Below are 21,514 nucleotides of genomic sequence, written 5' to 3'. Positions count from 1 at the left end.
ACAACCTGTGCTGTAATGCCACCCCTGGGGTAGCTTTAAATTTATTGCTTTTGGCTCACGCCCCCCGCAACATAAATACACGGAGAGAAACAATGGACCGACTGAGCATCGCACCGCGATTGTTACACGCCAGAAGCCACGGGAAAAGCGCACACTTCACTTTTTTTTCTGCTATTGCAAGAAAAAAGTTCTGTAATCGTTTTTATTCTCCGTTGCTATTTTTCACGTTTCCATCCCCGGTAGCTTTTCTCATTTCCCTTCTTTCCTTCCCCGCCGCTGGAACCTCTAACGCACTGAAGGGGTGTCATTGTTGCGAACGGATCAACAATGGGATCCGAGTCTTGACCCTAACGACACATCCCGTGAAAAAAAACAAAAAGAGTAGGAATCATTTTAGACACTATCAGGAGAAACTTGTTTGCTCAGCCTTTTGAAAGCTAAATGCTGTTTCTTTCAGTCTTCATCTAGCTGCACCCTGGCACGTTATATAACACTCCAACAAAACCACACCTTGGCTTGGGTTGGAAATGAAACCAAAAAAGAGTTTTTGGTCATTAGATGACTTATAGGTAGATGTCAAATATGTCTTCTGTTGTTTTAGGCCTACATAGAACCCCATCAGTGTCCACAGATTAAAAAAAAGATATTCAAATTCAGTTTTCATGAATCTTAAAGTGATCATTTAAATATTTTGAAGTGGAATTTGATGAACAATGAATATCTTGCATGTTGTCCTTGATTGGCCTCAGTAGATTAGTTCTGATTGGACTGACGAGCTAATGGCTAGTCCAAACGGGGCCAAGGATGAAAGGGAAAACTATTTTTTTTAGCTAAGATTTTAATCACTGGCTCTAAATATATCACACAGCAAAAGCACAGCTCCTGTTTTTATTTCACTTCTCCCTTAAAAATGATTGCTTTAAACAAACAAACTTGCTTTTTCAGGTAAGCCACTTTTATTTAATTTATCATACCATTTACCCCTTAATTCTGCTAGAACAACAAGACATGATGAACTAGTGCAGGAGTGGAACTGGGACTGAGGTGGAGGAACAAACCAACAGGCCAAACTCACTTCTGCCAAATATACCTTTTATAATTAACGCTAAATATGTTTGTTTGGCAATAATAGTAGACATTAGAACTGGGCAATAAAAGTCTGAACCAGTCATATAATAATAATAATGAAGATTTACAAACATATTACAGAAAAATCTTTGTGTTCGTCACAATTTAAACACCAGCATCTTACTAACAACATGAAATAGCTGTTTTTTTGTGTTTCTTTTTCTCCGATGAAATAAATCTAATTTTGTTCAGTTTGAACAAGAGCAGGGAAGTCATGTTTCAAACCTGAGTTAGATGAAATCGACAGGTTCCAGGTGATTGTCTGTGTCTGGATTTACACACCAGAGTCCTCCAAACACGCTTCTAAACTCCCCATCAGAAAACAGCTCAGTGTTTGTCGCTGTTTTGTTAAAAATTACAACTCTAGTCTTCATTTTGCCATTCCTGGATGTGTAAATCTGTGTTTTAAAAAAAAAAGGCTTCTACAAAGCGCCTGATGTGCCTGCTTTGTGTTTCTCTCTGTGTTTAGTCTGATGGAGCTGATTTAATTTACAAACCTTAAAAACAGTCTGTGTTCTCCACAAACTGAGCTCCCTGCTTCGCTACTGAACACAGTAAACACCCACCGGCCTCCAAAACAAAAGCGCTGCGAAAGCTGCTTCAAAAATACCAGCCGAGGCACGCTGAAGGAATTCTATTAGATCTCTGACTTCTCATCGACCTCCCGCGGGCCGGATGGAGACAGCTGACGGGCCGGGTCTGGCTCGCGGGCCGTGAGATGCTCGTGTGTGAACACATCAACTCCGCTGCTGTTGTTGCATAAAACCACTTTCTAGCTTTACAGAGTAAAACTGATACTAATGTGCAGTGCTTCACTCTCTAAAGAATAATTTTTTTATCGATTACTCAAACTTGATTTAAAAGAAAAAAATACTTAACAACAATCTTACTCCTAAGTTTCAAAATGTCTCAGATTTAGTCGAAATTCTACTTAAGTCGAAGCTCAAATGATATAAACGGGCATTTCTTCTTTAATGTCTTTCCTTTGCGAGATAATATCAACTTCCGCTGACAAAATGTCTGCCTATCTCTGTCAGCTATCTGCCGCTCTCCCACACACATTTCCAGCCGTCTCTCCTGCACCCCCTCCACCCCCTCCACCCCTCACCGTCTTTGTCACGTCCACATTGGCCGCACCGCCCGAGTGGAGGTGAGAGGTCTTCTGGCTGGGGACCAGGGCAGAACGGAGCTCACTGCTACCTGCAGAAGACCAGCTCTCAGGACACAGGTGTCAGGAAAACAACAAAAATTTTAATCAATAAAAAAGTTTGAGTGAAGTAAAGCGATATCAGCAAGACAATGGAAAAAGGGTGTGTGTGTGTGCGTGTGTGTGTGTGTGTGTGTGTGTGCTGTCATTTGATTACCATTTAAAGTAGATTTATAGGTAATGACATCCTTGAAGGAAAGTAGTTGAACGTTTTCGTTTCTCGTTCTCTTTTGTCTTGTTTTTCCCTCTGCTACTACTGAACCCTGTCGTTCTGATTGTTGTGTGCAGACATGAGGCAAAGAGCTCAGAAAATGTTATATAATTTAAGTACTTTAGATCTTTGTGCTTGTGCAAAGTTGTCTGCGTTTCAACAATGGATCAAAATCCAAACATTGTTTTTTTCTGTTTGTGAAAATTAGGCTGGAACATCAAATATAAAGGTTTTGTTTTTCTTTTTTTTTTTTTTACTCTAAATCAAACCATTCTACTTGCTGAAAATAAACTAAAGTTATCTTTATTAAACTGGTCCGTCCTTCAGGTTTTGTAGAAGTTCTGCCTCAAAGTTTGGTAGATTTAGACAACAAAATGCCCCAAAACCTCATGCATGGGTTTATGCTAAAATAAACCCAAAATGTAAATGATAATTAACTGTCTGAATGGAGCTGAAACGATTCAAAACCCATGGAATAATCTTTGTGGACTGCGAACTTTAACAGGTCATGTCTTTTTGTCTTTTTGCCATTTTATTTGATCATAAACAGGAACTAGACTGTTCATAGTTTACAAACCTAAAATCGTTGGTTGCTTTAAATACTGTAATTACCATTAAGATACAATTTTATTGTCATGTGTTAAAAACTTGAGAAGCCTCTTATATTCCAACAGATGCAAACAAAAAAGCCAAGAAAAGGCAATTAAACACACTTTTATGTATGTATTATGTATATATATTTTTTTTTTTTTCTTTTGCCTCCTTAGGTGATTCATTTTAAAGTATGGCTGCACTATGGATCTAATAAAATGATGAACAGCGTTTTGATGCTGATCTCTTGTCTGCACAACACATTGAATAAAACGTTAAAAAAAGAAGGAAACGCCTCAGATTTCATGATGGAAAAGCAAAATCACTTCAGCAAAGTGTGGCTTCTTCTGAATGTGGGGCTTTGTTGAGTTTGTTGACACACACAAAGTCTTGATGCTGAATACTTTAACTTTAATTAGCCTGCTACATATTTTTATGTTATACGTGGCAGTTGTGGAAAATTTTCCTACAAGTTAAAGCTCTGTTAATTCCTGCTTATTTGTGGAATATTTATTTTGTTACAGTTTCTATTATTGTGTAAAAAAAATAAATCTGTATTTATGCAGCTTTTGCAAGCCAAGAAGTTATTTCATAGTTCTTTATTTAGGACTGTTTGTGTTGTTTATGAGTAACTGTGTGAGTAAAGGAAAAGTACTACTACTAATCATGTAACAATATATTTCCTGTTTTTTGATGCCACAAGAACACCTATCAATGCGACTGGTTCCACTCTTTGTGGAGTAATTTCCGTTTTGCAGTGAAAAGTTGGCACCAAATTAAAAGAGCGATTGATAATTTAGCTGTTAGTGTTGAACACTACAAAGACTGATTCCTAGAGACTGTGGTCAGTGAACTTTTTTGACTTTCCTTGTCTTAGCGGGCAGCTGCCAGTACAGGAAAAAAAAAAAAAGCGACGACATTAACGTCGTCTGACTTTACCGGCTGCCGGAGCGGCTTGACGCGTCCCACCCCCCCACCCCCCGTAAGTCACCCACGGATCGCGTCTTGGACACACTACGGTGTGTGCACAGCTGCTCATAGTGCGGCTCATTTATGCAGCCGTCCTCCTCAACGACGCCGTCCGTCTTCGCACGCTGCATGTTTACTCAGCAGCACTGCTCCTGGGCCGCGCGTAACCATGGCAACAGCACATGGCGATGATGAGCGAAGGGAAAGTGTGCCGTTTGACTGACAGGGCTGATGTTTTATGGATGACAGAGTCCTTGTTTCCATCTCAGAAGAGGTGAAATGTAAAAGTGAGGGGCAACGTCCAGCAGACTGTACTCCATCATCATTTCTAATGCTCTTGCTGCTTGCCAGCGAAGAATAACTACAGTAATATAAGATAAAGCATACAGGTACAACTAAACTGAACTCTAACGATGATCTATTACTTCCTCTCTAACAATAAGATCTCTGTAAGTTCACCTGTGTGCAGTGTTTCCTAAACAGAGAGGAAAAAATGGGCAAATTTCACTTCTTTTTCCTTTTTCCCCCACTTGTACTTTCTCGCCTTCTTTCAGTCTTTTAGTAAATCCTGTGAGAAGCTCATCGTTGGCGTTTTAAAGCTTGAATGGATGATTCGAATCCATTCAGTCAAGCTTCCTTCAATTGTTGCTCTGTTTCCTACGTGTCGAATCCCAAACTGCGCCGGAGCGCGCGCGTTGTTTTCCGATCGGCGATCTTAGGGTTCCGTTTGTTTTGTTTTACAGGTGAGGAAACGATCACCCTGCGAGCGCAATAAGGGCAGGGTTTTATGAGTTCAATTAACAACTCATTATTGAGTATATTACAGAGCAGGAAATGAGGGAGTCATTCTAATCTCACCTGTCAGTCCAGTTCTGTTAAATGATAATAATTATGAATTCGCAGCCAAAGTATGGGCCAGTTGTTACCGTGGGAATAATTGTGGTTAAAGTGCAATGAGAATTTGGAAGGAAACGCAAGGTTTGATGTCTTTTACACATGGAATTGCATTCACAGAGCGAGTTGCAAAAACACCTCTTAAAGCGCACTTGGCTTGGGGTGTAAACATGTTGTAATATTCATGGTCATAAACAAGCTTGTTCAAATGGACATGTCCCCACAGAGTGATTCAAAGGTCCCAGGTTGACAGCATTGATTTGTCTCTTGCAGGTCTTCCCACCTCTTCCTAATGAGGCTGAGATCGCTCACACCAAAAAGCTCTTCCGACGCAGGCGGAATGACCGACGGTAACGATACACATCAGCCCCACACACACACACACAATGCAGAGACCTACCTCACATGCAGAAAAATGTAAAATCTTGGTGTGTGTTGTCAGTCCGGAACATTTCTCCACAGCCGAGGCAGAATGTAGGCTCCCCATGTCGCTGCAGACACAAAAAAGGAAAACAGTAAAAAGAAATTTTAGGTCCTCGAACATTTTTTTTTTTAATGGTTTTTCTTGTGTTAGTCTACACCGTTCAGCCCAGCTTGTTTTCTGAGGATCCATTTATTGGCTACATTTAACCTGCTCCAAGAGTCCACATCCACTTTGATTGTATATTCTGTAAAATCTAATTTCACCAAAAGTCTGACTTCACTGGAACTCGGCTCTGAAGAGAGAAGGAGGAAAATAAATCTCTCACTCCCTGCGCTGATGTCACTGGAAAACCGTTCTTCAGTTGCTAAGAGACGAGCAAAAGGAGGAAAATATTTTGGTTGTATTTGTGGTTTTATATAAAAAGAGGAAACTGTATCGAAACCAAAACGGATAAAAGTGCTTTCATTCCTGTTTTTTTTTTAGTTTTTTTTTAAGCGCAAAGAGTAATTACATCTCCTCGGAGCTGCTGTGCTTCCTGGACAATGGGGCGCAGGCAGAGAGACAAAAATCATTTGCTTTTGTTATTGTTCTAAAGAGAAAGTTTGATTGATATTTAACACCGAGCGGAGAGGTTCTCAGCAGCGCACTTCACTGACATCACAGTCAGCGGCGTGCCATTTCTGCCCTGCTTGACTTTTCCCACCATAATTTCCGAGGCTCAAACTGATTTTTAAGTTATTACCTGAAATCCTGATAAGGAGAACGATCAGACGACAAAAACATACGGCCCAGAATCAGATTACAAATGTTCGTACCACTTTTACAGAACCCCGCTTAAAACTATCCGAACTGTTCCTTTAGGTTAATGACGGCTACCCACAAAGGAGCTCTGCATAAAAATCTTGCTTTGAACAGGAGGTTCAGTGAACAATTACCAACTGGCAGCCGGCTTTCATCACTCCGTAATAATTTGTACGAAGCCTAAAATTCGTGTTCATCAAACGCGTTCGCTGGATTCATCTGTCCGACGCGCCGTGGGCTTTATTTCATGTTTGCCAACAGAGCACAACCAGTAGCTCCGAGGCAGTAATGAGAAACAACAGAAAACATCACAACTGAGCCAGTTTTTTTTTTTTCCTGTTGTGTAACACTTTTACTTTTACACAACAGGGACAAAGAAAAAAAAAAACGTGAAAGCTGAACCTGACGGAACATGGAAGTATCGATCAGTTTGCGTGTTCGGAGCACGAGCGTCGTGCCGAACAAAGCAGCCGAAGGAGGAGCAGAGGGGGGGGGGGACCGGGAGACTGAGTGAAGGGAAAGTGTAGGCTGGCTGCAGCAGCATGGAAAAGGAAGGGGAGGCAGTGCATGTGTTTCTACTTTAGCAGGCACGTCAAGCGGGGCTGAAATTAGTTGTGATTTACTGGAATGTGCTGCTTACTGCTTTCTGCTTTAAAGCAGCAGAAGGACGGGGAAGGAGCGCTTTCTCTCCTCCTTCACACCTTTTTAAGTCTTCTCTGGTTGTCGAGATGAGGGGGGGGGGTCTCAGACTTTTGTTTTTCTTACAAGAAATGCACGTTGTTCGCAACAGACACGATACTTTCAGCACCGATCTGCTGCCTGCTTGGTTGAAAAATGATCATTAGCAGCAACTGAGAGGTGAAATGCTCACCTGCATGATGAGAATAAATTGTCTTTGTATTTATGAGCTCAGGTAAGAGACAATAGCAGGCTGAAAGGCTCAATTCTTGAAATAAACTTGAAATGAACTTCATTCAAACGCTCACAAAGTTAGATGTGCATTCTTTTACGTCTGTATGAAGCTGCACAGGCGCCTGACTCTTTTTTTTTTTATTTTTGTCATAAATCTTAGTCATAGTTGGACTGAATGAACGTCCTCAAGCCAAAAGCAGCCCGGGCTACTTATTTTCATGCACACGATCCCCCACCCCAGGTTTAGCCGGACCTTTTTGCAAAGACTCAACAAGTTGTGCGTACAGTTGCCTGAAGACGGCCGTTTCTGCACCCTGCTCTTGGCTTCGTCTTATTATTGTGAAAGTTCTGGACGTGATGATTAATGTCTGGCTTGTAGCTTCTTTCAGGATGTAAGTCGGCTCGATGTTCATTCATCATTCCAGCGGCGTAACCTCAGCCCCTTTCGGAACATTGTAACCAGCAGCAGGGCAGTCTCGGCTGTTATATATGTTTTACTAAACGTTACGTACAGTTCCCATCATCACAGTCATCACTTCAAATCTTCACCACGGTAGTAAATCTGTTATTTTACAAAACCGTTCAAACACAGATGATATGTTTAAAATTAGTATGTTTTACAGTTTATTTTCTTAGAAATAAGTGTCAGCTGATTTTTAAATTACAACATTTGGTTTATGTTTAAAGTGTCAGTCCAGATCTTTTAAAGTGATGTTCAGTTAATGTCTTACCTGTTGTAGATGGCTCTTTGAATGACCTCAGTTTGGAAAAATGGCTTAATTCTGAGAGGACTGACAAGCTAATGGGTAGGCCAAAGTGGACTACTGCTGTCTTTAAACATTTCTGATCTCAGTTTTTTCAGTTGTCTTTACAACCCCATCAATTTTTTTGTGGTAATAAGAAGCGCAAAAAATGGCAGCAGTTAGCTTCAGAATAACTGTGTAATATTAAACTACTGTTGGTGTGATGTTTTATAAAGTAGCATTTGCATGACCCACGCTGGAATTCTTGAGTTTGGGGTTGTTTAAAGATGGCAGCAGTTACCTCAGCTGTTAGCTTGTCAATCTGGTCATTTAGGCAAGATGTTTGCAGCCTTTCCAATGGATCCTATTTCAGAAGATCTGAACGATCCCTTTAATCTCGTCCCATTACAGCTGTTTAACGTCCGCCTGCGTCAGCTCTTCTGCAGACAGCTTCTGACAGCGATCGCCAGGAGACATTCGGACCGATCCGTACGAATGAATGCACACGCGCGTTTTTTTTTTTTCGGGGTTTATTAATGCAGATGCTCAGTCAGGCAGTGGAAAGCCGTCTCTCCCCACAGTGCATTAAGTCAGCGTGTTGTGGCCTGCGAAAAGCTCCGGCCAGCGTATCGACTGTCTGGCCTGCAGCCTTCTCTCCCCTCAGGTCAATCAATTCTTTTTTGTCTGGGTCAGCCATCAGCCCCATAAACTCTCCACTGGTTCGCAGCAAACGTCCTAATTGATCATTCTCACCCCGGCCTCTCCCGTGATCATATCTGCCCTTTAATTTCACCTTTCTTTGTCACTGTAGCATTCTTTTAGACTTCCTTTAGTTGTTTTTTTGTGTGTGTTGTTTTGTATGATTTTACCAACCTGTAGTTTTTTTCCCCCCCTTTTTTGCTTGCTTTTTTCCTGTTATTTCTTATTTTCTCCTCTTTGTCATCTATAAAAATTCTGCCTTTTAAACCAAACGTCCTACCCCTTTACTCCTTCCTTCATCTACCTCGCCTGTCCTGAATTTTCTCCCTCGATTCTTCCAACGACCTGCATTTCGGCACACGCATCTTTCCTGCCTGTAGACCATTTGATCAGATCATCCGAGACCATTTAACCATACGCGTGCCTTCTGGCCCGGAGGGGAAACGACAAGTCTCAGCCAGGTCGGTGACAACAGAAGCAACGCAAACCGAGCCGGATACAAAACTGTAAGCAGCTGCATTTGATTTCTTCTTCACAACAAGACATCACAAATTCAGCTCGGGTATCAAATCAAACATTTGAAAGGCTCAGAAGAAGAAAAATGGTGGAAATGGGGATATTTTTAAAGCAATCATGCAACATCCAACACTGATATAGACCTAATTAATAGCTTGTAGTTATCAAACCACCCCCCCCCCCCAAAAAAAAAAAAAAGTCACGTCTCACTTGATTAGATGGTTACTCGCGCCCGAGTGGGTTCTGTTTCTTAGTAACGAGATGAAATTTCATCAGTCATTACTTTAAAATACAGACATCTCCCAAACAGTAACTTGAGTGATGGACGGTCAACACTCAATCCCCTGCAGAGCTCACAGTCATTAGCTATGATTAACACTTTATTATTGTCTCCCTCTCACCGCCACATCCCTGAGACTGATTCAGCCGAGCGAACATTAAACTAAGAGCAAACGTGGAGACGGATTTATCAGAGAGACGTGTCACGATTCTTAGGTCTGGGCAATCTGTACCTTAGTAAAATAAAAACTATTACTCTATAGTCCAAATCAAAGTTTGACCAGTCTGTCAGTTTCTGTGAGACAGGTTTTACTTCTTGATGATGTAAAAAAAAAACACACAAAACAACTGGAGCGCAGGTAAGTATGCTAAATGTTAGTAATCTGTACTTCTCCCCTATGATATGACAGTATAAATATGGATAGATTGAGCAATTATACCTTTTTAAACAGATCAGTTGGGTTTAATTAGAATATAATTAGTCTGATGTGATTTTAGCTTTCAACAAATAAGCTGTTTTTGTAAATAACACATTCATTAGCTACCTCCAAATTGATATATTTACATAAAGGGCAGGTAGTCACAATACCTTTGGTACTTTAGGTACAAAAAGAAATGACAGAAAATTGTTTAAGACCGGTGCTGTGTGCCCAGCAGAAGCCACAAAGGACTCGTACACGGCGCACGGCGCGAGCTCGACATGATAAAATCTTGATAGCAACCCGTGTCACACTGTACAATGTCAGATTTAATAGATACCAAATGGTGCAATTTCTTGCCGCCGCAAAACTGCGTACGTCACAAATATCTGACAGGGATATCAGTGGAGCTAAGTTCAGGCACTGACGCTAACGTTATTAGCTTCAGACTCTTAAAAACAAAGGAGGATGAGGGGAAGGAGACAGCTGTGGATGTCCTCACGGCTGGGAGGAAGACGGTGGCAGCAGCAGCAGCAGCAGGCACTCTGCACACTTTTTCCAGAAAATTACCGACACTGCTTGATGTTTCTCGTAGTCTGCTTCAGTCATGAGTGCTAAAATGGATGCCAGCGACCCCGTCTCTCTGAACGACCACAGACTGCCAGTTCAAGCTCAGAACTAAGATTTCTTTAGGATTTAGGGAAGCATTTAGCTCGTGTTGGTGTTCATTTACCTTTTTCTGTACCATCACTCTCTAAAATGCTGGAAATAATGTTGCAAAAGTGATCATTGTTTTTATTTAGATTTCTTTGAGAGCACAAAAAGTTTAACCATCAAGTCATTTTAACATGTTTACTGTGATACAGCTCAGCACAGACTTTTAGACTGTTTCCGTCTAGTTTTATTTCATTCAGAGAACTGACCGTTGGGTCTATTTTGTTCCTTTTTTTTTCTTATTTACTTATTTTATTCACATATCTGTTTGTTTAGTTGGAATTTGAGGAAAAAGTAAAAGATTTCATTTACAAACGGTATAAAGTTTAAGGTAAAACATTTATTCATTGTTTCATACAAGAAAGTAGGCTGAAAAGTGAAAAAGCTCCAAGCATAGATGTCTCATTTTTCTTTTTCTTTTGTTCAGATTTAATCTTTATTTTCATCTATTTCACTTTTTTTGCTTCCAAACCTCAATTTCCTTTTTTTTTTTTTGGTTGTTGTTCACTGATATTACCTAATCACATGATGAATTTAGGAAATGGCTGTCAGGAAAACACTTTGCTACAATCTCAATGTCCTGTTTTGTAACAAGCAGTTTTGTAAAGCACAGATGCTCCGTGGAGCACGTACTGTAGCTGCTGATCATCGACACATGTGGCCGTATTTATAAGAGTTTTAACTTTTGCATCACCTGGCCTTTTCAAACAAGCTGCTGAAGGTCTGATACCTTAGGCAACTGAGTAAGAGGCTCTATAACATTCCTCTTACCATGCTTTAAAGACTTTTACAAACTTTTGCATGACACAGGACATGTACAAAAGTCACTTGTTAGATCTGATATTTGCAGTTGAAGCCAATATATCTTTTTTTTTTTTTTTTTAGAAAGTACTGAAAAACAGACAAGTTCAGCTGTGCTCCTTATTTGTTGTCCTGGTGAATAAGTTTAATTTGCCTTCCTCTTTTTGTTTTTCTACATTACATTTACTTAGAGTCTACAGCATAACATGAATTGATGAGTGTGTATGTGGTCAATTTGATCTCAGAAACATTGGATGGTAACAGGTGCTAGGTGGGTTAGTTCGAGTTAACGAGCTGAGGCAGGTGATAGGTTGTCTCCTCGGCGTGAAGGTGACTAATCCTTTGAGCCATATGTCAGAGGACTGGCAGCCTTACAGGCAGGACAGGAAAACCCACACACACTGTGCACCCAAATGTAAGCAGAGTGGCATTTTGATTTTAGACTCCGCAGTTCTGTTGGTGAATTCGTTGAGGACGGTAGTTTGTCGGGTTAGTAAATCTGTAATGTTTGTTAGACAGCACTGAGTCGAATATGAGAGGACGAGAAAGGCTTGAGCAGCTGCTGCTGCTGTATCACAAAGATGCTAACTAAAACCCTGTCTTGTTCCAGGAGACAGCAGCGACCTCAGGGAGGCGGAGGGAAGAACCAGCCTCAGCCGACACAACAATCGCCACAGCAGCAGAGGGACCAAACCCAACAGTCGTCTCCAAACCAACAAGAGTTACATTTAACAGAACTGGGTAATAACAAAGCCCACAACGCCGGGCGACCACCCCGCCTGAACCAAGGGGGACACGGACAGCGCCAAGGAGGGGCCCCGCATCATCACGGATACAGCCAGAACCGGCGTTGGCACCACAGTCAGAAAGGCCAAGGACACGGACAGACGAACACTACCGGCGACAAAGACGCGCCACCCAGAACAACCAAAGACAGACAGACTGAGAGCGTAAGAGTGGCCAACGAGCACATCAGACCACCCCCTGAATGTAACAACAGGAGTCCCAAAGCTGACTCCGCACCCAGTACAAACGCTCTCCAAGATCCGAGGGTTAACGAGGAACCTCCCAACCCACCACAAAGTGGCAGCGAGGGCCAGTCGGAGCAGCCAAAAATCAACCTTCTGCAGTCGTCAAAGGAGAGGCTCAGGAGGAGACTAAAAGACAAGGTACAGGAAAGCTGCTTAGCGCCTGTCAGTTACTATTAAGGCAGCCAGATTTGATTTGAATGTCTCAATAATTACTTTTATTATGCTCACAAACGCAAACACCCAGCAAGTTACTACACAGAAATGCGGGCATGCTCATCTCTCAGCGTCAGGCTTGATTACGTGTGTTCAGCAGTCACATTGGAGGGGAGCATGTGTTCTCATCAAGGAGGTGCAGAAACTCCAGAACCATTACCCTAACCGTTTTTGATGTTTTCCAGCAGGCGCTAAATTGATGTTGCTGCCATTAGCTTCCTCTGTCTATAGCTGACTCATTACCACCAAGGAGGGATTGATCTGACAACACAGGGCTCCCCCAACAGGCAGCGAGGCAGGAATTAATAATCAGAACCTGAATGATGCCAGTGAATTTCAAACGTCTAGGAGGTTGAAGCTTCTTGAGTAGAGTTCACCGATTTATTTGTAATTTGTGTACTTTTTCAGGTCACGTACCAGGTTAGGCTCACTGTCAAAATGTAATAGTATCTTCATGTCTTTCACCTCAGGAGGAGGCACGGGTGAAGGAATCCCGGGCGGGGCCGCTGAACATGGACCGGCTGGTGGACCTGCTCATGCGGAGCAACAGCAGCGGCATGGAGCAGCAGCTGGCCTCGTTCATGGAGGAGGCGCAGTGTTCGGCTCGGTCCGAGGAGACCCTGGCTCAGGTGGTCAGCGCCATCTACTCCAAGGCCGTTTCAGACCGGAGCTTCGCCGCGACAGCCGCGAAACTCTGCGACAAGATGGCGCTGTTCATGGTGGAGGGGACCACGTTTCGATCGCTGCTGCTCAACATGCTGCAGGTGAAAGATCGACGGAGCTGCGTTTCACGGCTGAAACTTTGCCTTTTTTTTGTTTTGTCAGTGTAGTCAACCGCGGAGTAAAAGGACCAAACAATTTAACCAATCAATATCCTTTCATTTACATCATCTAAAAGTAAAAGTCTTGTTTGTTTCACTCTTTCTTTGAAAAAAAAGCCCCAGTTTTAGGAGAAAGTAGCTCCAGGTGGAGGCCAGCTGGCTGTGAGATGTAAATGTCAGCAGACAAAATAGCTAACCTGAGCTCCCTGAGGACAGGAAGACCTGCTTCCTCTTCACCTTCCATCCGTCTTGCACCTTCGATGAGAACATCCTCTGAGGCGTTACATACTTCGCGGCAGCTCCCCCGTCCCTCATGAGCTCTCTGTTCCCATGTTTCCATGTCTTATCACCTCCTGTCAGCCATTACAACACGGCCCAGTGCCTCGCCACTTCTCCCCGTTCTCCTCCCTCCCGCTCTGAACTCCTTCGCTCCGTCCTTAGAGCCAGACAGTCCTGACAGGCGGGCAAACAAAACCTCTTGTCACCACCTGCCCTACTATTTCTGATTATTTATTCCCCCCCATCTAAATCCATTTTTATCCCAAACCAAGCAGTTAATAGCCCCAGCCTTGATTCTTTTAAGCCCCGTCAACTTTTCATTTATTTCCCCTGGATCACAGCTGTGTGGCTCCTTCTCCCCTTTTATTTCTCACTTTAATCTTCGCTTCCCAGCCAGCACGGACCCCCTACTTGCCTTTGACATTTAGGCTTTTCTGCTATAAAACATTTTTAAATGTCACAAGTGGGCTGATGAAGGCCTTCATTAGTGATGTTGCCATTAGACCGCTGGATCTCAATATGGGGGCAATTAATTTGACTGCTGCTCTGCCGGTTAAAGAGGGTAATTAAGGTTTGTTTGTTTAAACATCGCCACCGTTTTACCTGTTAAAGGCTTTTGTTTGTGTAGCACAATAAAGCGGAGCTTGTGATTTCTTTCACCGATGATAATAACATTATATTACATTTTAGGGATCTGGCAGTGGAATGAGTTTTCTGTCGAACCCGTGTGAGAGTATAAGCTGCTCGTGTTTGCCCAAAACTTTAGCTTCGGGAACGATACGAGAAGCAGCTCCGGCGAGCGTTAATAAAGTTTCGGTTTAACCAGCCGAAAAACGTCTTTATGAGAGCGCATTAAGCATTAACCATTATTAACCCCTCTGCATTCACAGCAGCCTCACAGTTCACCGGCCTCACTCTCAAACTGAACGAACACTCTGATCCGTTTCTGGCACAGAAAAAAAATTATTTAATGTGGATTTTTTTAAAGCTTTTTTTGGCTTGAAGTACCATAAGATCAATATGAGTGCCACCTACCAAACTCCCATCAGAAAGATCGCCATGGTGTTAAAACAGTGACTAAATGGCCCAGCCAGGGAAGATAGTGCTTAAATTTCTGAACATTTAAACATCCGTTCTGCTGCACCTGCTGGTTACTTATATAACACGTTTACGCAGCCGTGTGTGCTGAAACATTTAGGCCTTTTCTTCAAACTAAAATGCTCTTCTGGTTGTATGTGTTTCTCCATCGTAAACAGAGGGACTTCTCCCGTCGCGAGGAGCTCCAGCAGTCCGACGTGGAGCAGTGGCTGGGCTTCATCACCTTCCTGTGCGAGGTTTTCGGCACCATGAGGAGCAGCTCCGGTGACCCGTTCAGGGTGCTGGTGTGTCCCATCTACACTTGTTTACGAGAGGTCTGTATCCCGCCACGCGAGGCCAGCCAATCAATCAGCCCGATGCACTCGCCTCAGTCAGATGACAACATTCAGCAGTTTGCGTATCTCGTCTTCGCAATCTGGTTTCCTGTTTTTGACCACATGTAGTCTAGACTGCAGACACCACAGCGAGGCGCAGTCAGGACAGTCAGGTCTGTCTGTAGTTCCCTACAGAAGTTGGCGAGCGACAGCTGGAATCTTGAAAGGAGAAGCGAGCGAGTGGGAAGGAGGAAACGCAGGAGACTGTGGTCGCGCTGACGGTTAGCGCAGCAGCAGTCCGCTCACAGCCTGACGGGTAGAAGAGAAAGGCAGATAAGATCAAATCTGCCAGTGGAGAAAACTGTTTTCTAATGCGTCATTCGAGCGAGATGAAGAATTAAATGGCAGGTGCCGAGGCATGTATTAGTTAGTTTTACCAGCCGTTCTCACACCTCCGCCAGTCTGGCACTGAACACACACCCGGTGTCTCGTTAACAACAATGACACACAGCGACTGCCTTCCACACCCTGTCTGAGGGGATGCCCAGGGCATTATCTCAGCTTGTTAAAAGACCGCGACGGAAGGTGTGCCACAGCCAGGCACAAACACACACACACCAACCACCTCCCAGCATCAGCAGTGTCATGTCTTTGTCAAAAAATCCTTCAGGTGGGAACACATCAAAGTATTTAAAATATTGTTCTGGAAGCCTCGGTGCTTGTTAGGGATCTGTTTCCCAGAACTATAATCCTTACTCTCATCTTTCTGTTTTATGTGGCTGTCAGGATTCAGCTACGAGCTACGAGCGTGTTTACAATGCAAACGTCCACCTGCATATATATATGTGTGTGTGTGTGTGTGGATTTGTTTTGTTGAAGCCGCCTCTGTAGTTGTAGCCTGCAGAACAGGATTAGGTAACAGCTGTAACAGCAGAATTTCGACATTAACCCACCCACCCCACACATCTCATTGTTCAGAATGAAGAAAGTGCATGTGGTGGAAGCTCTGAGAACGTCGGAATCTGAATCCCAACCTAAACAGAAATGATAAGCTTTGTGTCTCCTCATATCAGCTTATAAGTTCGTAGTAATGTTTATTTGCCAAAGAATGATCACGGCAAACGGGGAAAAAAAAAAAGTTTTAGGATAAGATCAGAAGAATTCTACTTGTTTTGTTTTGAATATTACCCTAAAAGTAGCTTTAAAGTCAACACTCACGTGAGACGGGGAGCCTGTTTCACGAGCTGTCAGGACAAAAGCGCTCCTCAGCACCCTTTTCCTGCACGAAAAAAGAAATGGAAGCCTAACTCGTGTGGACATAGGTACTTTGCATGTTTGCAAAAGAAATGGGAGCTGCTCTGATCTCAGTGATTCTTTTCTTGACTCGCGGTTGTCTGATCGTAGAGCTGTCCCACGCAACCCCGTCTTTTTTTTTTTGTTCCACGTTGGAAAAAAATAACCTGTATAATCTTAAGCTGTATTTGCTGTAAAAATAGCTTCTAATGGGCATCGCTGAGGTTCTCTGGTGGACAGCAGATACTAGGACTGAGATCAGATCTTAGCTCAAGCCTTTTTACTGACCGTTCTCTTTACCTTTTTCTAATTAAGTGGAATAAAGACGCTGGAAGCTGTTTGAAAGCACAGGGTGACAACTGTCTCAACAACACAAACAAACACTTTTACACTGTCCCCAAACTGTTGCTTAATAGTGTTTAAGACTGGTTACAGGTACTTTGAATAATTGAAGCTACATCAGGGAATAATCGGCTGTGTTTTATTAGAGGAGCGCCATTTTTTTACATGTTTCAAATGAGTGAAAATTAGTGAAGCAAGACTTATGTTGCTGCTTGTTTTCTGGGCTTCCTGATGTTTTATTTAAAAAAACAAAAACTGAAAACATCATTTAGCTAAAGACTTACCATATGTGGTGACCACAGAGGAAGATTTATTACATTTTTATTAACCATATTTTTTCAATTTTGCAACAAATGATCAGTTTGAACAATAAAGTAGTGGAACGGATTGGCTGCGTAAGGCGTTGCTGCATCAGTAAGTCAGCCTGGAAGGCTGAAAACGAGTAGATTGAAGAGTGATAAATCAGAAATGTGCGGATCTTCCTGAGGATAATGGAAGTAGAGGAATAGTGAGTGGGTGGATCTGACGGGGTATCCATCAGAGTAACCAGGGGGTCAGTCAAGTTTTAAAGCAATAGAAATCTATTAATATCAAAAAATAACATTCACATATATTATTACACATCAATAATGATTTTCTTATAATTAGGATTATAGTTGAGCAAACATAAAATGCATCAATTTGACCTATTTGCAATAAAACCAGAAATTCATTTTAACTAACTACATAATGTTGTGTTTTATGATAGACGGGGGCTTACTATTTAAAATGTGATTTTTGAAATAAATATTTGGATATTTTTAAACAAAATATAGTCAAATGGCTTCAGATTTAGAAACAAGTGAATCATTACTCAGCCTTAAAGTCCTGCAGAGTTAAAGGGCAGCTGGCAGGCGGCTCAGTTTATTACATATCCCATGTTTTGTTGAATGAAATGCCTCCCAGGTTGTTTGTTTGTGCGCGCTGCACAAAGTATGTCGCATCACAAGTAATTCATGTGGTGCTTTGAGTTCTTAAACGTCCTGCGAACGCTCGGTTGGCTTTGTTTGTGGTTTTATTTGGTGAGCAGACAGAGCTGGACTAATGAGATAATAAATAATGTAACTACAACTGGAGCTAATCCTGAAGTGAGACTTGTTGTTGCCATGCAACAGCTGGAAGGATGGTTTCAGTTTGAGTAATCTGTCGCGAGACTAATGACTGGCTGCTCCTTTTTTAACTTTTTTTATTTTTGATGAAATGTCCCAGGGAATTTACTGTACAGGAAAATCCCAGGAAGTGCTGAGCTTCACCACTGCAGAAGTCTGGTTCTCTATATCCATAGAAGCCGTTATTTCTGCGGGCCTCTCTTTTCTGCCGAAATGAAAGCTATGCGAAGCAGCAGCCGTGCGTTGTGAGGTGACATCAGAATAGAAATAGCCACTTCAGCGGGCAGGAAAGTTGATGACAACACCGATCGGTCCATTCTTAAGGCATTGAGCCAAACTTCACCCTCAGCTCCCCCGAGGACCTCATTACGAGCTAATCCAGCTCGTCAGACAGTTTTCTTTCTCTCGTGTTGCCCACATCAAACAGGCGCTCTGTCCCCACGCCTGTCTCAGCACACAGAGGGGCTGAAGGACCACCAGGCTAGAGACTCAGACCCGATCCACACCAAACCTTTTGTATTTCCTGTACGTACCGTCACAACACAATAGTTCAGTTGTGGGGCTTCTTGGCACACAATATGTGGACTAAAGACTACATGAAAGCCTTTTATGCGATGCTTGAATTTTTGTTTTATTAATCATCTGAAAATCTGCAATAAACGTTTGCACAGACAACATGCAGTCACCATGTACAGTCAAACTGTTCATAACACCACCTATTATAGAGCATTTATTTGTGATTTTTGTTAAAACTTTGTTTATTTTTTTATGCCTTTATGGCTCCATCTATTTTTGAAGCGTGGAGTTGAGCTGATGACGCGCAGCAGGTTTTTAGACTTTTTTACGTTACGTTGAGCTTTTAGGACAGCAGTGGAAGTGAAGTAAGACTGTAAAGTTGTGCGTTCATTCAGAATATTTGTCATCTGATTGTGTAATTCTGAAAATAAATCACTTCATTAATCTAATGTTGATTTCACATATATTTACTCAGTGACATTTCTTATTTTTTTGTAGCTAAAATCGTCTAAACAGCTGATTTTTCTCTGTATTTCCCATTTTCAACACTTCCTTCAGTTCCTCAGTTAACAGATTAGTGAGGAGTGAAGCAACATTGGATTTGGGGAAAAAAAAAAAAACAAATTTAGTCACATTCATTTCTGCAATAAACTGATGGTTTGTGTATTGTTTCAGATGTGTTTGGGGGCCAGTGTGGGGGTTTAAAAAAAGGCCAGCGAGTGTGTTTACCAGCTCTACTGTTTGACTTCAGCTGCAGAGTGTGTTTACAGTGTGTCGGTGCATTCATGTGTGTGTATGTACAGCACACATAAAGCAGGCCTCGATGTGTGACGCACGCCTGGAAGGATGCTCTGTTGTCTTTAAGGTTTAAAATGTTAATGCATCAAAGTGTTTCCAGCTGAGATCAGGTTGTCCCTCTCTTCTCCTGCGAGGTGATTAATGATCGCAAACATTTCCCATTTGGTCTTAATCCAAATATGCTTGTCGTGTATTTATACTTCGCATCTTCTGGCGTTTTTTGCTCATGTTTACTCACCCCGGCCTTTACTCGTTCACGCAGCTACTCGTCGCTGCATTTAGATTTTTTCCGGTTTTAGTTTGGTTTGTGTGGCCCCTTGCTCTCCTAGTATAGTCATCAAGTGTTTCTTGTTTGTCCTTGTAGCTGCTCGAGTCAACAGATGTCAAGGAAGACGCGATCCTTTGTTGCTCCATGGAGGTACGGACCACACACAAACACACACACGACTTAAAGGTCTTAACCAAAAACATGTCCTCCCAAAGTCCATTTGGTCCCTACAAAGACAAAACATTTACTAAAACACCATTTCAAAGAGATATAAATACACAAAAAGTATCATTTGTTAGTAAAGGTACTAACAAATTTAAACGACTTCAATCTCCAAATGTTCACACAGGTTCATTCGGACACTTTTAAACCTTCACATTTACATGATAGAATTCTGTTTTTGTTGTGAGTGCAAAAAGCAGCAGCTGCAGCTAGCTGTAGCAGCTGTATTTTCTGGTGCAGCCTGGAGCACTCCCTGCAGGAATATCTGATTTTTTTTTATCTTTTTTTCTGGGTTAACCATTTAAGGTGAAATAAGAAGTGGTGTAAAGTTTTTTTTTTTAAATGGTGTTCGAATGAACCGCTGAAACTTTTTAAGATCAGAGTTTTAAAAAGACAGCAGCGCACTTTATTCTTGGGCCCGCCCGGACTAGCCATTAGCTCTTCAGTCCGGTCAGAATTAAACTATTTCTTCGAACTGAGGCCAATAAAAGAGCTATCTACAGCAGGTAAGATATTAATGTTCATAACTTGATTGCGAAATCCTCATTTAAACAATCCGAACTGTCCCTTTTAAGAAGGATTTCAAACAAGCCTGATTTATTTTTATACACTTGCAACCATTAAACACAAACCGTTGTTATTGTACTATTCTGTCACTTTTGGGGTAATAAAAAAAAAGAAAATGGAGGTTATTTGAGTCTGAAATCAGGAAATGAGTGAGGTTTTGTATCGAGTATGTTTCAGCATGAAGAACGGATTTTCAAGTTTCTGTTTCTAAATGTTTCGTTTTTATCAGAGTATAGAAGTCTGTGTGCTTGAATGCCCTGACTGATCCACTGAAGCGAATCGTTATCACCTGTAGAGGCCCGTTCACAGGAAGCAACAAATTAAAATGAACTTTATGCTTCAGCAGCAGAGAGGAAGGAAGGCCTTGGGGTATCAGCACAGAAAGAGCAAAGGTAGTTTGAGCTCCGAATTACAAACAGTTCCTAGACGTTAAAAAACACGTCTCCGTGTCCAGAGGGCGTGTGAATCTGTGCTGTCTGAGAGGATCCACAACAACAAGGTGTCAGACATCGTGCTCCTCGTAAAGGACGCGCACATTTACCCGTCCTTTCTCTCCTTGTAGCTGCAGAGCGCGGGGCGTCTCCTGGAAGAGCAGCTCCCCGAGATGATGACGGAGCTCCTGGCAGCCGTCAGGGACAAGATGCTTTGTCCGGCCGAGTCCCCGCTGACCCGCTCTCTGCTCATGGAGGTCATCGAGCTGCACGCACACCGCTGGAGCCCCCTGGAGGCACTCACCACCCAATACTACAACCGTACCATCCAAAAGCTCACCACGACTGCCTAGTTCCCACAGGGGGAAGAAGGAGGAGGAGACGAGCCCCCCCCCAGCCCCCTTTTCTGATGCCCCAAAGTCTCATCATGAACTGCAAACATTACAGAACTCCTCGCCTGCTTAAAGGAACGCCGTGAGCGGCGGTTTGAGCTAAACTTTCAGTCCAGTAGGATGGGCGACCACACAAGCTACCAAACACACGTCCACGAGGCATGAAGGCATGAAGGCAGGCCTGCATGAGATGGGTTTGAACATTAACTGTGATTTGACCAGTAGGGGCGTCCTCAGCCACACACACAGGCTGGGAGCTCCACCAGCTGTAGCTGCTGAGGGAGGAGGGGGAGGGAGGTGGTGAAGCAGTCTGTCCATAAAGAGATCTGTGCTCAACGATAAATGGAGGAGGAAAGGGAGAAGGGGGTGGAGGTCAGGGTGGTCGGTGTCAGTCTCTTCATTGTGCTCATTTGCCAAAGCACCCTCCTGTCTTTCACCCTCCTGTCTGTCACCCCACCCCCACCCCCACCCCC

The 21,514-nt window shown here is 42.7% G+C and overlaps 1 protein-coding gene across 3 annotated transcripts in view; it reads left to right on the top strand.

Annotated features, from left to right (window-relative positions):
* The window catches only part of ctif (CBP80/20-dependent translation initiation factor), a 40,788-nt gene extending 19,280 nt beyond the window's left edge, over positions 1-21,508 (top strand). Inside the window, exons 8-14 of one of the 3 annotated variants that reach the window (XM_017407600.3) lie at positions 5,274-5,350; positions 8,960-9,040; positions 11,919-12,477; positions 13,023-13,316; positions 14,909-15,064; positions 19,526-19,579; positions 20,781-21,508. In XM_017407600.3, coding sequence (XP_017263089.1) covers positions 5,274-5,350; positions 8,960-9,040; positions 11,919-12,477; positions 13,023-13,316; positions 14,909-15,064; positions 19,526-19,579; positions 20,781-21,002 — 1,443 coding nt within the window. In that variant the 3' untranslated portion in view covers positions 21,003-21,508. Of the gene's footprint in view, positions 1-5,273; positions 5,351-8,959; positions 9,086-11,918; positions 12,478-13,022; positions 13,317-14,908; positions 15,065-19,525; positions 19,580-20,780 lie in introns of all 3 variants that reach the window. The other 2 variants (XM_017407598.3, XM_017407601.3) reach the window with 2 other exon arrangements.
* Positions 21,509-21,514: the final 6 nt, after the last annotated feature.

This window comes from Kryptolebias marmoratus, linkage group LG14 (genome assembly GCF_001649575.2).
Source record: "Kryptolebias marmoratus isolate JLee-2015 linkage group LG14, ASM164957v2, whole genome shotgun sequence".
Lineage (NCBI taxonomy): Eukaryota > Metazoa > Chordata > Actinopteri > Cyprinodontiformes > Rivulidae > Kryptolebias > Kryptolebias marmoratus.
Note: the sequence above shows the minus strand (reverse complement) of the source record. Positions and strands in the feature narration are given on the sequence as shown.